The following is a 15946-nucleotide window of genomic DNA, read 5'->3' as shown; positions in this document are numbered from 1 at the left end:
ATCATGGCGCGCAAGGAAGCTCCTCGCGGTGTGCATAGGCTGCTGCTCTGCTGCCCGGGTGTGATAACAGCCTTTCTTCCACACTTTCTTTCTTTATGTAACCTTCGTATTTTGCCAATTCATAAGTAAGTTCTTGGTATAGACAGACATAAAAATTAAAAACCTCCTTATTTAAAAATTAGCAAGGATCTCACCTAATGGAATTAAGGGAAGGCCTGTTTGAAAAACCAGGCCTTTAAATAGTGTCTGAAAGGTCAAAAACCACCCCTGAAGGTGTACTTCAACTGGAAGAGAGTTTGACGGTGTCAGAGAGGCTACAGCAAACGATCCAGCTCTGGCCTCTGCTAAATGGAGGGCCTTGGGAATGGTCACAGTGAGAGGCCGCGTTCCTGTTGGAGGCAGGAGTGTAAAGAGAGGACAGATGGACAGGAACATCGCACTGGAGAACCAAGGGAAGAATCTCCGAGCAAGTGATCCAGGTGATGGGCAGTCGGTGTAAAGCATTGTAAGCTGGGGGTGATATGGTCATGATGTGGCGCTGCAGCGATGTGCGCTAACTGCAAAAGGAGAGAGTTAAAGTAGTCCCTTTGAGACAGAATAAAGAGTGGCTATAGTCCAAAAGTCATGAACAAAGAAGGAAAGGTACAACATGCCAGAGCAGCCTTATCTTGGAGAAACATTCTTAGCAACTGCTTTTATCTGCAATTTCATCAATAGCTGTGCATCAAGTATAATAACTGCCTTGGTAAGTATGAATGGTAATACTGCCCGATGTTCAGCTAGTCATCTAGAAGAACTGGAGTTCAACCTATCTGGATTAAGAGCCAGTTTATTCTCAGACAGCTAAGATTAACTGCATGCAAGCACCAAGCAATTGAACATCAAAGGCAGAGCAACCAAACGAGCTGGGTATCAGCTGCATGCAAACTGCAGTGGATCCCGAACAGCAAGCGGTTTCACAAGAGGAAGCATCTCTCTTCTATCTTATGTGCTTGTGCCACCGAATATTCTCTCTCTGTGGTCGGGGGGCGGGGGGGGGGGGCATAAGCCGTATCCAGCTGCCACTCCCTCCCGTCCCTTTTATAGGGTTGTGGACAGGGTGGGGTGCTCCACCCACGAGCGACCGAAGATGAAAGGAGGCCTGGGCTGCCGCGTACACCCACCTGACCCATATCACACTCTGAAGTACACACCATAGCTTCCATAGTGCCCACCTCTCCTGTCCAAGCTATCCCCGTGTACCCACCAACTCTCATGTATGTATGTGTAAAAATTAAAAAGATCAGCAAATAAAGCAGAACAGGAAGAGGCCATTCTAGTTTGTTGTGAATGGTTTAAAAAAAATTAAGAATGGGTAGTACTAATTCAGCTAACAGTGTAAGTAAAATTAGTAAAATCAAAAGTTGCTCAAATATTAAGAAAAATCATTAGACTTTCCCGTAGTCTAAGCCTTGCCATAAAAAATCCAGAGTTGAAAGAAGTAAAGTTTCTGTATCATGTGCTTAGCGAAACCCAGATTGGCAAGGAAGATAAGACAAGCCATGCTGGGTCAGAGCAAGGTCCAACGAGCCCAGCATCCTGTGTCTGACGGGGGCCAATCCAGGTCACACGCACCCGGCACATCTCATTCCTGCTGCTCACTCCCAGGGACAGCAAGGGCTTTCTTTAGTCTCTGTGGCTAATAATGTGCTAGGGATGTTTCCTCCAGGAATTTGTCCAAACCTCTTAGCACAATCTTTTATTTTTAAAGTTAAAAAAAAAAAAAATCACTGGCTGCAGGTATTAAAGTGATCAAAATATTCATTATCTCAGAAGTGGGTAGTGAATGAAAGTTACCCCATACAACTCTTGGCCGTTATATTAGCGGGTAAATCTGTAGATGGGGAAAGCAGCATAGCAGATTAGAAGCCTTGTCAGGAAAGGAGGTGGCCGTCAGTAATATCAAGGAGCAGTAGTGGCAGACGTAACAGTAATTAGGAGGCAAAGCACCCAAGGGTAATTAATCTGTGACTGCTTTGTTGAGAAATTCTGCCCTCCCTGATGGACGGGAGGGAGAGCCCTCTGACCACGTGTCTCTACTGTTTGCATTCCTTTCACTGCATACCCTACAGCATGTGCCGGGGTTTGTGAATTTTCATGTGTGAAAAAAATAGAATAAACCAAAATGAAACCTCTGTGGCCCTCTAAACGACTGTCTTCTTTCTGCAGTACTATTTTTTTTTAAAATCACTCCTCTCACTTTATAAATAGAGATAAAGAGCTTCCTAATGAAGATTGTTCATCAAACTATCTGTTCAGTTCAAATCATCAACATTTTGGACAGTTGAATAGCATTATTCAATGTAAATCTTCAGTAAAACTAAAAATTTGCTTTATTGCAAGAAAGCTAAAGAGATGAGAATGGCAGTGACCATGTTAATGTAAAAGGAGTCTATAGTCTCTCCTGGGTTTGAGTGGGAAACGTAGGTTTGGATAACGGCCTCGTTCTTAGGAAATCTGAAAGGTACTGACCCCCGTGCATAATCTGAATGCCATGGATGGAAAGGATTTGGGGTTTTTTTCCCCGTTGAGACTAAACTGTATAGACAGTCTTATTTTTCACATGCCTGAGGATTCATAAGAGGTTTGACCTCTGGAAGAGAGGTCCCATGAATACTCGCGTGTCACAGCGAATCTGCTGCCTGTAATAACGCAGACCTTCAGGACTGTGAATGGAGGCAGAAGGCCGGAACGAGAACAGATTTGAGCTGGCATGGCTTGTAACGAGTTATCTACCGAGGCGTCTCTCTGTTCCACACTGCTGCTGACTGGGAGGGGCTGGTCTCCTAGACTTTTCCTTGTCCCTTGCCTGTTTTCTGTCCCAATTCTTGCGTTTATCTCTTTGCTCTTTTTCCCTCTGGCCACATCTGCCGCTTCCTCCTCCCAGGATTCTTTCCCCCTGTGTGTTCCCACCGGTTCTGCTCTCCTTGGCACTAGGACTTCTACTGCTGGGGGGACCTGGCAAGGAGCAAATCCATCTAGTATCTCAGTTACAAGTAAATTGTTTGAGCACTCTGTCTTGTGTTTTTTTTTGTTTTCTCAGGAGAAACAGGGCTGGGCAAATCCACTCTGATGGACACCCTGTTCAACACCAAGTTTGAAGGGGACCCCACATTGCATTCACAGCCCGGGGTTCAGTTGAAGTCCAGCTCTTATGACCTCCAGGAGAGCAACGTGCACCTGAAGCTGACCATCGTGAACAGTGTGGGCTTCGGGGACCAGATCAATAAAGACGACAGGTAGCCAGCAGCTGCTGCTCTGAAACACACATGAGGCTGTACAAATCGCCCAGCCAAAGTCCCCTTTAAGCGCAGAATTGATGCTTTTTTTTTGTTTGTTTGTTTGTTTCTCTTTTATAATTTGGAGCACATTAAGATGTGCACCATGTTTTCTTTGACTCTCAAGAAGAGATGTTACTGGGAAATAGTGAGAAGGGAACAAAGGGAAGTGTATGGATTATAGCAGTGGTCCCCAAACCTGTCCTGGAGGGCCACCAGCCAGTCGGGTTTTTGGGAAATCCTCAATGAAAATGCATGAAAGAGAATTTTCATGCACTGCCTCCATAACATGCAAATTTTCTCTCATGCATATTCATTGTGCATATCCCAAAAACCCGACTGGCTGGTGGCCCTCCAGGACAGGTTTGGGGACCACTGGATTATAGAGTGGGAATGTTCATTTAAATGTGAGGTTAATGATGTTACACTGAGAAATGTCCTAGTCGTGACTTGTGGTTCTATAAATCAATTGAAACACCTCAAATGCATAAATTGTGCACAAGAGGCAAGCATTTTCAATGGAAAGAAAGTTCTAGAACAAGTGATCCTCGGCCCGGTTCTAGAAGATCCCCTTAGCCAGTTGTCTTTTTCAAGGTATCCACAATGAATATGCATGAGAGGGATCCACTGGCACTGCCTCCATTGTATGCAAATCTATCTTGGGCATATTCATTGTGGATATCCTGAAACCACACCAGTGGGGTCTTGTAGGCCTGGATTGGGGTCCACTCGGTGATGTAAAGGGGGTAGTCTTGAGGCTTAAATAAGGAAGCATTTCTTCCTAAAAATTGTGATTTATTTATTAAAAGTTCTTATAGTCCGCAGCTTCCGCAGTGTTCAGTGCGAATTTACTGGATAGACCTGTATGTTAAAACTTAAAGTGCAGCCGCGTTTACCCCGCTCCTAACCTGCATTCTACTCACTTTCCGGCCGCGTTAGCCCTTCCTGCGATCCACAACTCCCTTTAACCTACCCTTACCGCGTCCTAAAATCCCCGGGCAACCCCTTCCGCACGCGGCATGTATATTGCATGCAAACGAGCGAATTAGCTATTCCCTAGCATCCAGTAACCCGCGCCCCGACTATCGCTATTTTACCCTGCTGTTTTGCCGCGCGTTTAACCTGCTAACTTACCGCCTACCCTTACCCCTGTGTTAGAGGCAGGGGTAAGGGTAGGCGGTAAGCTTTCCCCCAGCCCCCGCTCACCTGCCCTGGCTGCGTCCATGGATGCTGGCTCCGGGGCAGCCCCAGTCCTCTCCCCTCCTCCCGAAGCAAAAAAAAAAGCGAAAAAAAAAATTGCAAGAGAGAGAGGGGAGAGGACGGGCAATCCTACGCTCGGCGACTTACTTTTGCAGCTCCCCTCCGGACATCGTGGCTTCCCCCGTGCCAGTCCCCTCTCTCCTCCTCCCGAAGCAGGGCGCGAAAAGCAGCCTTGCTCCGGGAGGAGGGAAGAAGGGACTGGCAGTGTAAAGCGACGAAGCGACTTACTTTTTGCAGCCCCCTCCGGACATCGGACGACCTCTCCTGCCTCCAGCTGCTCGCGAAGATGGACGCCTGCACGGCCACTGAAGACGTGACATCACATGCCGTGACGCCAAACGTCGTGACGTCACGTCTTCAGCGGCCGTGCAGGCGTCCATCTTCGCGAGCAGCTGGAGGCAGGAGAGGTCGTCCGATGTCCGGAGGGGGGTGCAAAAAGTAAGTCGCTTCGTCGCTTTACACTGCCAGTCCCTTCTTCCCTCCTCCCGGAGCAAGGCTGCTTTTCACGACTTCCTGGTATCTGTCATTTCAAATGACATTTGAAATGAGATACCAGCGTGGCTGTGAAGCGTTAGGCCCGCGCACCCAGGATACTGTATAGGCACTCTATCCAGTAAAATGGGTTGCGCAGGCCTAACGCTTCATGGACGCTTCTTAGACGCAGCTTGCATTTGCAAGCTATTTACATACAGGATCGAGCGGTAGGTGAGCTGCACTGTGCGTGCGGCAACCGCGGGTGCGCCGGGCACTAACGCAGCTCTTCCTACCGCTTGGTACTGGATAGACCTGATAATGATTAGAAAAGAGCAATGCACTAAAAACAGGATTAAAACAAAATACAAAATCCGCATAGAGCAGCTTCCCAGTGGAGGCAAAAACTGAAACTGAATTCAAGCAAGCACGAGGGAAACCCAGAGGGTCTTAGTACGGGGAAAATAAGTGAAACTGGAGAGAACGTGGAGTCAGCAAGATTACCACAGAAGGGAAGGTGGACCGGCTAGATGGGCTTTGTGTAAAGATGGTTAATCTTTAAGGTCACAGATAATGTTACATCTTACAGAGATTCTTTTCCATCCCTCAAAGCTACACGTCCATCGTTGAGTTCATTGATGCCCAGTTTGAGTCCTATCTGCAGGAGGAGCTGAAGATAAAGCGGGTGTTGCATAATTACCATGACTCTCGGATCCACGCCTGCTTGTACTTCATAGCTCCCACAGGTCACTCGCTGAAGTCCCTGGATCTGGTGACCATGAAGAAGCTGGACAGCAAGGTAAGGGCTTCACATCCCTGAAAGAGCAAGACGGTGACCAGCGGACAGGTAGCGTTTGCTTGGATCGTAGGAGCTGCCCCGTGCATAACCTGGCGAATAATCCCCAGGTGAAGAAATAGATGCTCGGTTTGTGACCGAGTATCGAGGCAGCGGTGCTTTCTCTCTGGAGATAGATGAGAGAGGTTGGAAAAGGCTTTTTACAATGTTACCAACAGGACCAACCTCACAATCTAGACAGTGAAACAGTGGGTGCGGGTTCACAAAGGATTATTCGTTAGTTTTAGGGTGTGCCTGCTTTTCATTTTTCAGTTAATTGTGGATGGTGGTGTGGACTATTTACACTCACGACTTCTTTTTGGAATCTGGTCAGCAGTCTACATTCTGGGTTTTGATTGATCTTCCCTTGTCTTAGGCGCCTACACCATCCTGCAGCCCATTCTCCAAATAATTTGCTTGAATGTGCTTTTCAGTTGTGATGCAGCCTGGCGGGGGGAGGAGGAAGGCGTTGATAAATTTGAGCTCTTTGCTTGTGATTATTACTCTGACATGAGTCTTTCATGCCAGAGCCTACTCCTTGGGTCTGGATGTCTCCTCCTGGTCACACATTTACATCTCCGTCCATTTTGGGAATTTTGACTGTTCTAATCTTTTGCAGACAACGAATCATGTCCGTCCATCCGTCCGTTCCCCCCCCCCCCCCCCACCATGTATTTTAAACTCTCTCGCCTGGCAGTTGGTATCCTGATGGATGGATGTGGGCAGCTGTCTGATATGGGGGAACTGACTGGTGTAGTTTGGAAGAATTTAAATGTACCATAGAGCGCACTGCGCTGACTTCTTAGTGAAACTCGCTGAGTAGGGCAAGAGAGGTATTGCAGAAGAGGGTACACAATGTTAGACCCAGAACTGCTAGGCCCTCCCTCGCTGCCCTGATAAAACCAGACACAGGACACAGAGATGGCAGAATAATGTAGTTCAGCTTTATTGCCAGTGAATTCAAAGGGAGACCATTACATGTAAAATCTTAAAAGCTGGTTTAATGCATATCAGTACTGTTTCAGAGAACATACTATATTGTGAGATGGTCTAGTTTATGAGCAGGCTTACAACAGCATTCTGGAGTATATTACGAGTATCAAGACCTTTGTACTGGTTTTCACACACAGAAGGCTATGTCTGGCTATGTCATGTTTTTGCTTCTGTAAGCAGGCAATAAAATGTTTCGTCGCATCATATCTGGTGAGATGAGCGAGCCTATACACTTCCTTAGCTAATTTTTGAGGCCTTGTCTCAGGCTCCTTCTCCTGTTCCTACTAATTTTGGTTCTTATAAATATTTATCAAGCAGTCTAGTGTGTGACCTTAAAAAAAAAAAAAAAAAGTATGTTTGCTAATGTAGGCTGCATTGGGCAGAGAGGCACAATCTAGGATCAAATATTTTATCAACGTCCACCACAGTTAGTAAATACAGACATAATTTACTATTCAAGGACAACCGTGCTGGATTCTTGATGGCAAGGTTATGTGCTTGTGGGCGGCCTTGTATGTATTTTGAACAGACTGTTTACTAGAACAATATTTAGATATTCTCAGCCCACCGTATCTTGCCTCTGTCTTTTCTAAGTGGGAAAAAAACAATCATACTGCAGTCCTTTTCCCTTGCAAACTTAATTGCTGATTTTCCCCAACCAGGTTAACATCATTCCTGTTATCGCCAAGTCGGATGCCATTTCCAAAAGCGAACTGACAAAATTTAAGATTAAGATCACAAGTGAGCTCGTGAGCAATGGTGTGCAGATCTATCAGTTCCCCACAGATGATGAGACGGTGGCGGAGATCAACGGTACCATGAACGTAAGTCGTCTTCTGCACTTGGTCAATACCATCTCAGAGTTCAAAGAGATCTCCCGTGTCATAGAAGCTTTTCTCGTAAGGAGATATGTAAATGTCCAACTGATTATACGGAGCAGACTATAATTCAGAAATCTTGAAACGTCTGTTCAGATCAGACTATTGATTTAAAAACAGTAAAGGCATCAGGATTTGGTCTCTGTCAGCAGCATTTCCTTAACTCCCTGCCTTCGTTGCTGAATGGCTTGGGTGGGAGGACAAAAGGCTTGTTGGCTTGGTTTGGTTGCGTTGGCTCTGGCTCCCATACGTTGTATGCTCAGCGTGTTGAGGATCGAATTCTGGAAGAGGGCATCTTGCACAGAGCGTTTCTGGCTTCAGGTGCTCCCGACATTACCCCAGAATCGCGCAATTCAGAATTCAGTGCCTGATGCTGCTGGAGCGCGATGCTCCAGGAATGACTTGATCAAGCACCATCGATATAACATCATTATACTGGAAGCATTTTCTTACTAATAATGGGAGAATTACATAGTTTGAAGTAATTCTTAGTTAAAAAAAAATCTTTTAAAGTCAAAATTGACACATGAAATCCAGAAGCCCTGGAATGCTTTTTGTTCGTTCTTGCATGTTCTGATTGGCGTAAAGCACTAAGAGGGTCATTCTTCAAATCGCGATAACTACCGCATCATGAGTCGAAAATGTAAATTAGGGAAAGGGGAGGAGTTTAGGCGAGGCTTAGGAAAATTAGGGGCCTGTAGCACTTTGGGCGATAATGTATTTCACATTATTGCCCGCATTAGCGCCGGAAATAGCTACAGATATTTCATTGGTGCTATGGGGGCGATGTGCCCGCCTGCTATTGCCCCCTTTTTTTTCCTCGTGGCTCACCATACCGTTATATTTATAGCGGAATGATGAATCCAGGGGTAAGAGGAAAGTCAGTCGTTGACCGGATTGATATAACTGGTCTCCTGAGGCAGCTTTAATTACTCAGGGATTAGGACAACTTGATGGCTTTTACTAGCAAGTGTTAATTTGACAATGTGAAAAGGCCATGTAACTATATAATTTTTTTTGCCGGGGGGGGGGGGGGGATGGGGGTGTCCAGCAGTTTCTTCCTGCTTGTTTTGGGCTTCCCGTTCAATCAACACTGGGGTAGGGATCTAGTGGCATGGGCAGGGCCAGATTGAGGCATGTTGGCGCTCAGGGCAGGCTAGTAATTTGGCGCCCTCCTAAAACAGCACTCCAAAATAAAAATTAAAAAAAAAGTTACAACAGGTACAATCTGAATACTTAAAAATCTCCCCCCCACACCAAAAAACCCCAAAGAGATGAGAATTGTGATCCATTCTTTTAATAGAGTAGGGAAGTGTGGAGGAGAAGGAAAACATCTGCAGCCACCTCGCTCATCCCTCCCTACTCCCATTTCAAAATTCTGCATTTATAATAGGTGGCCTTTTTCATGTAAAACCTAAAGTACAGCCTTCTGAGGTAAAAAATGTGGCCTATAAATATTTTAATAATTAAAAGATCATTTACAGATGTGGTGTCAACCAGAAACCTGCAATAAAAAAGCAGCGAGACACTATGGTATTAGAATTACTACTACAGGGCATGGGCTTGACCCTCAGAAAGCCATGAGAAAACGGAATTACAATGCAATCAACTTTCTATATCAAATCAGCACTCAAAATAACAACCCCCACCTATGAAAAGACAGAACTGCAAATCTTACAACAGGCCAGAAAACACCAGTACACCTCCTATTAAGAAAACAGAACAAGCCAGCCTGTTATAGATCCTTGCAGAGAAACTACACGTTAGCAGAATACCTCACTTTAGTTGCACGGACAGACAGACCCTCAAAAACAGAATAAAGAGACCATAAAATATAAATCTCAATGTGCAAGACAAAAACTAAACTGGAAACTGCTACAAGCCAAATTCTGTATGCGGTGCAACAATGGAAAAATAGAAACCTCACCATTCTTCATAAAACAACAAAAATCAAGAAATGTAGAAGTTCATATTCAAAAGCATTTAGCTTGATAACTTGGAAGTTATCCAACTAAATGAAGATTTGGGAACTTATCCAGCTAATAGGCTAGGTACTAAAATTTAGCCAGTTAAGTTGGGAGCATTCCTGGGGCGTAGCTAGGAAGAGTTAAGTTAGCCAGCTATATTCAAAAATGTGATTGCACTATTTGTAGGGTCTCTTGTTTTCAGTTTAAACAGATTTTCACCCATAAATTCCCGGATTTTTCCAAAAGTGACAATTGGTTTAAACCGATTTTCCCCCTAATTTTAGGATGATTAAAGAGCAGCTCCAGACAGCAAATCTTGGGGGAGGAGCCAAGATGGCAGCTTGCTAGGCTCCGTGGGTGCTGGTACCTTACCTCTGCAGTTTCCTTCTTTTCATTATGCCTCCTACAGGAAACCAGGCAATTCCCCTCAGAGCCTGTGGTTATCCCTGGTCTCGGTTTTTGGCCGGTCAATGGTAGATGGGGGAGAGCGGTCCGTTGCGGTTTCCACCAAGGGTGTGTTGGATGTGCTGAACGTAACTCTTAGCTCCCCTGAGCACCTTCCTCCACCCCAGTTGGTGAGAGCGAGGTGCCATTGCAGGAAAATGATGCAGCTGTTGCTACGGTGGCAGGAGGGGTCGTAGACAACAGCAGTTCTGGAGGGAATGGAGAGATGTTGCAGTTGAACGGCTCTCCACGGAGCACTGCAGCTCGAGATGGATCTTCTTCTCTCCTGAGTCGCCTTTTACAGCCCTTGGTAAGACTTGCTGAAGTCTCTTTGGACACCTTATGATCTGTTTTGGGGCGGGTGGACTCTGCTATAACTAACTGTGTCTCGGATGTTGGTTTGTTGGTGAAATCAAATTCTGAGCTCCGAGAAGTCCACTCACAAAGACTCCAAGGATTTGAGTTAAAGGTGGCTATCGTAAAAAAGCAAGTGCAAGATATCCCAAGTGTCCATGCTGCTTTAATACAAGATAAAAATGCTATTCATAAGAAAATTGAACAGCATCTATCGATATACTTTTTCTGTCCTCCTGCAGAAGAGAGGGAAATGGCCGACTCTTGGCTTCTGATTTGCAATCGGATGTGGCCGCTGTTCTAGAGAGCTCCGTTGAAGAAAGAGAAACTCTTTTTTGGTTTCTTTTATTTTAGAGCAAGATCTAAATATGATTTTGAAATTTTATTTCTGCAAAGCTCATGCTCTCTTTTATGGGAAATGCACCTGGATTTATCCAGATGTTGTTAAATCTACTTAGGGAGAAGGAAGCTATTCCTTGCTATGTGTCAAAGTTTGGTCTTTGGGAGCTACCTTTTTGCTCAGATACCCGTGTAAATGCATTCACTTCTGCTGGTAATAGATATGATTTATTTTTTCCTTAGATCAGAAGAAATCTCTAACTTCAGCACCCTTAGTAGGTGTTTAAACTATTAAGAACTTAGACTGTTTCCTTTTACAGATCTTTCTGTTATGCTCCCTCTGCCTGTACTCAGTTCCTCCTGACATTGTGGGCTAAGGCTATGTACCGTATTTTGCGGACCATAAGACGCACTGGATTATAAGGCGCATTATCAATGAGTGCCTGCTAAGGCGTCTAGGTTCATATATAAGGCGCACTGGATTATAAGGCGCACTTTCGATTTCTGAGAAAATCATAGGATTTTATGTGTGCCTTATAGTCCGAAAAATACAGTATTTCTTTTTTTTTTCTTTTTAAGTATTTCTATTGTAGAAATATTTTTATTTGATTAACCTTTGCTTTGTCATTTAATACGGCTTTGTAATGTTAAACTAAAAAAAAAATAAAAAAACCCAGCGGCTCCAGAGTTTGAATTGCAGCATCTCAAGGCTTGCTAGTAAGTGCTGGAGCCAGTGTGGGCCAAAGTACCTGCAGCGTTTCCAGTCCTGCCCCCCCACCAGTGACAATGCCAGACCTCCAGTGTTGCAGTCCCACTTCCCCTCCTCCCTCTCCCTAAACAGCCAAAGTGCTTACTACTTGGTAGAGAAGTGCATCGGGTAAAATATTTGTTTCGGGCTTCGGATTCGGCTCGCTGCGGGAAATTTCGTTTTCCCGTGGTTCAATTTTTTTTTCTGGATATAATATATATATATATATATATATATATATATATATATATAAATCCATCCTGGTTTCCTGGTCTGGTGTTAGTCACTTGCTAACCAATCAGCTCTTGAGTCAGTTGCCAGTTGAGACAACCACACTGCCAGCCAGTGGCAGGCATACACATACACTCTCTCTTGCTCTGAAACAAAGACACATACATTATACATTCTGTTGTTCTCAGTATGTGAGTGTGTCTGAGCGACAGAGAGTGTATGTGTCTGTGTTAGACTCACACCCAGAGTAGCCCAGCTCCAGATGGACTCATGCCTTCCCATGTGGAGCCAGTGCAGTCAGGGCTGGTGTAAGAATATTAGGCACCATAGATAAACTTCACAGCCTTACACCCCCTCCAGCCCCACCCTCCCCATACACCATTAATATTTATGCATTTATAAATAATTTTACATGAAGGACATCCAAAGTATAGCCTCCAGAGGTAAAAATATCACAGCATGTATGTTATGTTTACACGTGCTGCTGTAGTGCCAACCAATAAACCCCGCCAAAAACAGAAAACAAAAAGACATGGAACCCATATTTCTCCTCAATAAACTAAAAAGTCTTGGGATAGGAGGTGTTGTCTTGATGTGGATCGGTAACTGCTTAAAAGACAGGAAACAGCGGAGGACTAAATGGTCAGTTTTCTCAGTGGAGAAAAGGTGAATCGTGGCGTGCCCCAAAGATCTGTCCTAGGACCAGGCTGGTCAACATTTTATTAGTGATCTAGAAAAGGGAGTGACGAGTGAGGTGAACCAAGTTACAGATTAATACAAATATTCAGGATAAATAAAACACAGGCAGATTATAAGGAACTACAGAAGGACTTTGCAAGACTGGAGAATTGGGCATCTAAATGGCAGATGAACTTTAATGTGGACAAAAGCAAAACAATGCACATAGGGAAAAATAACCCTAACTTTGCATACACAGTGATGGATTCTGCATTATGAAAAACCACCATTGTTAGTTTCAGCGAGTATCCCCCTAGTTCTAGTGTTATTTGAAAGGGTAATGGCTGTTCCTTATTTACCTGTTCTACTCCACTCTCAATTTTGTAGACCTCCAATCATATCCTGCCTCAATTCTCTTTTTTTTTTTTCCACTCTATGCACAATCCAGTTATGGGATCACAACAGCGAGCATAACTGAATTTAAAAAGAGTTTGGACAAGTTCATGGAAGAAAAGTCCATAATTATTAACCAGGTGACTCAGAGACCACCATTTGTCACAGGGAGGTAGCAGCAAGACATTGAATCTTTTAGGGACAGGAGACTGTTCATGGACCTTGGTCTGAGCCAGCAGGGCACTTCTTATGGCATTAAAGCCTATTGTAATGCATGCTGGGTGCGGGCCTAGACCTCAGAAAGCCTTGGGTAAACTGAATTACAATTACAATGCAGTAAATCTCCATTCCAAAACAGCCCTAACTGCCAGCACGCAATCAGTTACAGCCATACATATAAAAAGGCAACACAGTAAATATTACCCCAGACTCTAAAACACCGATACACCTCGTTCTGGGAAACTAAAACAAGTCAAGCTGTTACAGAACCCTAAGGAAAATCTACATGCTAGCAGAATACTTCACCTCTGTTACATGTGCAGAACACAAACAGACCTTCAAACACATAAAAAAACCCCGTAAGGTATAAAGAGAAACATCCAGACAAAAACTAAATGGGAAACCACAACAAGCTAGTGCAACAATAGGAAAACAGAATCACCATCTTTCCTCATAAAATATCAAACAAAATCAGAAAAAATATAACTTCAACCATAATAGTAAAACCATACTAAAAAAAAGAACATTTTATTTATTTTTATATACAGACGTTCGATCTGACATATCACACATTTCAAAACAACTAAGAAATGGAACATCCAATAAAATATTTTTAAAAAGCAGACACGTTTAATAACATTTAATAATTTAATGATTAAAAATCCCGCACTTTTTATACCTGGGAACTTTTGATTCCTATCATCCTGAGATTGTCGTGGATCAGGCAGACGCAGGGGTGCACACAAACTCTTCTCTCTTACTTATACACACACACACTCTAACACACATCTTCATTCTCATACATACTGTCTTATGCGCTCACTGACTCGCTCTCACTCTGCCTGTGAATAAGTGGGGTTTTTTGTTTTTTTTTATATTTGACTTTTTACATTGGTGGTCAGGGGATATTCAGGCAGGGCTTCAAAAGAATAGGTCTAGGTAGGCGCCCTGTTACTCCAGTAGGTAGTGATCCCTGTAGGTAGGGGCAGGCTGGAAGGCCCAGATGCTGGCAAGGAGGGTGCTAGTAACTTCTTTTTTTTTTTTTTTTTTTTGTAGCGGGCTGAGCATGAAGGCAGTCACGTCTGGGAGCAGCAGGAAGTGCTCAGTCCCCGGTGAGGAAGTCCTGGGAGGTTTGTGCATTTCTGTCTCTGGCAAGCGACAGAAAGCAAGGCAGCTGTGAGGGAGGCAGTGGGAGGAAAGAAGAGAAGCAAGCGCAGGCCCATGTAGCCACCTTATTTCTACCTCGTGAATCCAAAAAATGAGAGCCTCGGGGAGCTGAAAAAACAAAACACAGAAAACTGGTGCGGGGCCTGCCAGCAGCCCCCCAGTTGAGCAGCTCCCATGCTTCAGCCCAGTTGGCCTAGTCTCCTGTGGCAGCCTGTAGCAACTGCCTTCAGTCCTGGCAGCTCACAGCAGAGCAGCTCTTTTCTTCAGCCACAATGGCGTGGAAGGCAGAGGCAGGCCGCAGGAAGAAGCGGCCAGAGTAGTTCCCACTGCCGCAGTGCTGTGGTGGGGGAGGAACGCAGGGAGCATATCCAGGCCCGTGCTGCCTCTGTGCTGAAAGAAGAGTTCCTACAGGGTGGTGGTAGGCACAGTGAGTCCGCAGGCGTGGGGCCACTGTGACAAAACACCAACCATCGGGCCGATACGGTAAAGTCCGCGGGAGAGCGGGCGATTCTGAATTTAAATGAGGCCCGGCGGTAAAAACAGGCAAAAAGAGGTGCTGGGGACACTAGCGCGTCCCTAGCGCCTCCTTTTTGGACCGGAGCGGTGGCTGTCAGCAGGTTTGACAGCCGACACTCAATTTGCTGGCGTCTGTTCTCGAGCCCGCTGACAGCCACGGGCTTGGAAACCGGACGCCGGCAAAATTGAGCGTCTGGTTTTCGACCCGACAGCCGCGGGCCGACTTCAAATTTTTTTTTTCTACTTTTTTTACCCTTTGGGACTTCCGACTTAATATCGCCATGATATTAGTCAGAGGGTGCACAGAAAAGTAGTTTTTACTGCTTTTCTGTGCACTTTCCCGGTGCCCGAAGAAATTAGCACCTACTTTTGGGTAGGCGCTAATTTCTGAAAGCAAAATGTGCGGCTTGGCTGCACATTTTGTTTTCTGAATCGCGCGGGAATACCTAATAGGGCCATCAACATGCATTTGCATGTTGCAGGCGCTATTAGGTTCGGGGGATTAGACGCGCGTTTTCGGCCCCTTACTGGAATAAGGGGTATCGCTAGCGCGTCAAACGCGCGTCCAATGGCGGGTTAACAGGAGCACACTGTACTGTATCTGCCCGTAAGTGATTAGGCTGACCGACCCACTAGAGCATTCCCGAAGCTTCTATAGGCCAATCTGCCCCTGCACACACATCTCTCTTACTTTTCCCCCTCTTGAAATAGCAGCAGTCTCCTTCAGCTCCTGTGGCCAATGGGATTACTCCTTCTTGGGCCACAGGGCCGACCCAGCTCTGGCCTAGCGCTTCTTTCTGCAGAGCAAGCCATGGCGTGCCTTTTCTTCTGAAAGCCTCACGGGTGGTTCTGGCAGGGCTGTGGTACTATTCCTCCTTTTAAGGCCCCACCAGTCCTGCTGTAGATTCTAGTGGGGCAGCACTGTTCCTGATGACAACGGTAGGTAAGCATCACAGGCTCTGTGCAACAAGAGCAGACTGCGGGAGACGATCAGATTTCAGGACCCTGCTGATAGGCGTCCCAGTCGGTTGCCTGGTTGACCTGCCCTTTAATCTAACTCTGTAAGGGGTGACCTTCCAACGTCCTTCTGCTATCCCCATACTCTGCTTTAAATGTCTTATGACATATGATATAAA

The 15946-nt window shown here is 45.3% G+C and overlaps 1 protein-coding gene across 5 annotated transcripts in view; it reads left to right on the top strand.

Moving 5' to 3' along the window:
- The window catches only part of SEPTIN6 (septin 6), a 52986-nt gene that overhangs the window by 19040 nt on the left and 18000 nt on the right, over positions 1-15946 (top strand). For all 5 annotated transcript variants that reach the window (XM_029607821.1, XM_029607820.1, XM_029607818.1 and 2 more), the window contains exons 3-5: positions 3083-3278; positions 5661-5847; positions 7539-7700. In XM_029607821.1, coding sequence (XP_029463681.1) covers positions 3083-3278; positions 5661-5847; positions 7539-7700 — 545 coding nt within the window. The remainder of the gene's footprint in view (positions 1-3082; positions 3279-5660; positions 5848-7538; positions 7701-15946) is intronic.

The sequence above is a fragment of the Rhinatrema bivittatum genome, chromosome 6, assembly GCF_901001135.1.
Source record: "Rhinatrema bivittatum chromosome 6, aRhiBiv1.1, whole genome shotgun sequence".
Lineage (NCBI taxonomy): Eukaryota > Metazoa > Chordata > Amphibia > Gymnophiona > Rhinatrematidae > Rhinatrema > Rhinatrema bivittatum.
This window is presented reverse-complemented; position numbering and strand designations above follow the sequence as displayed.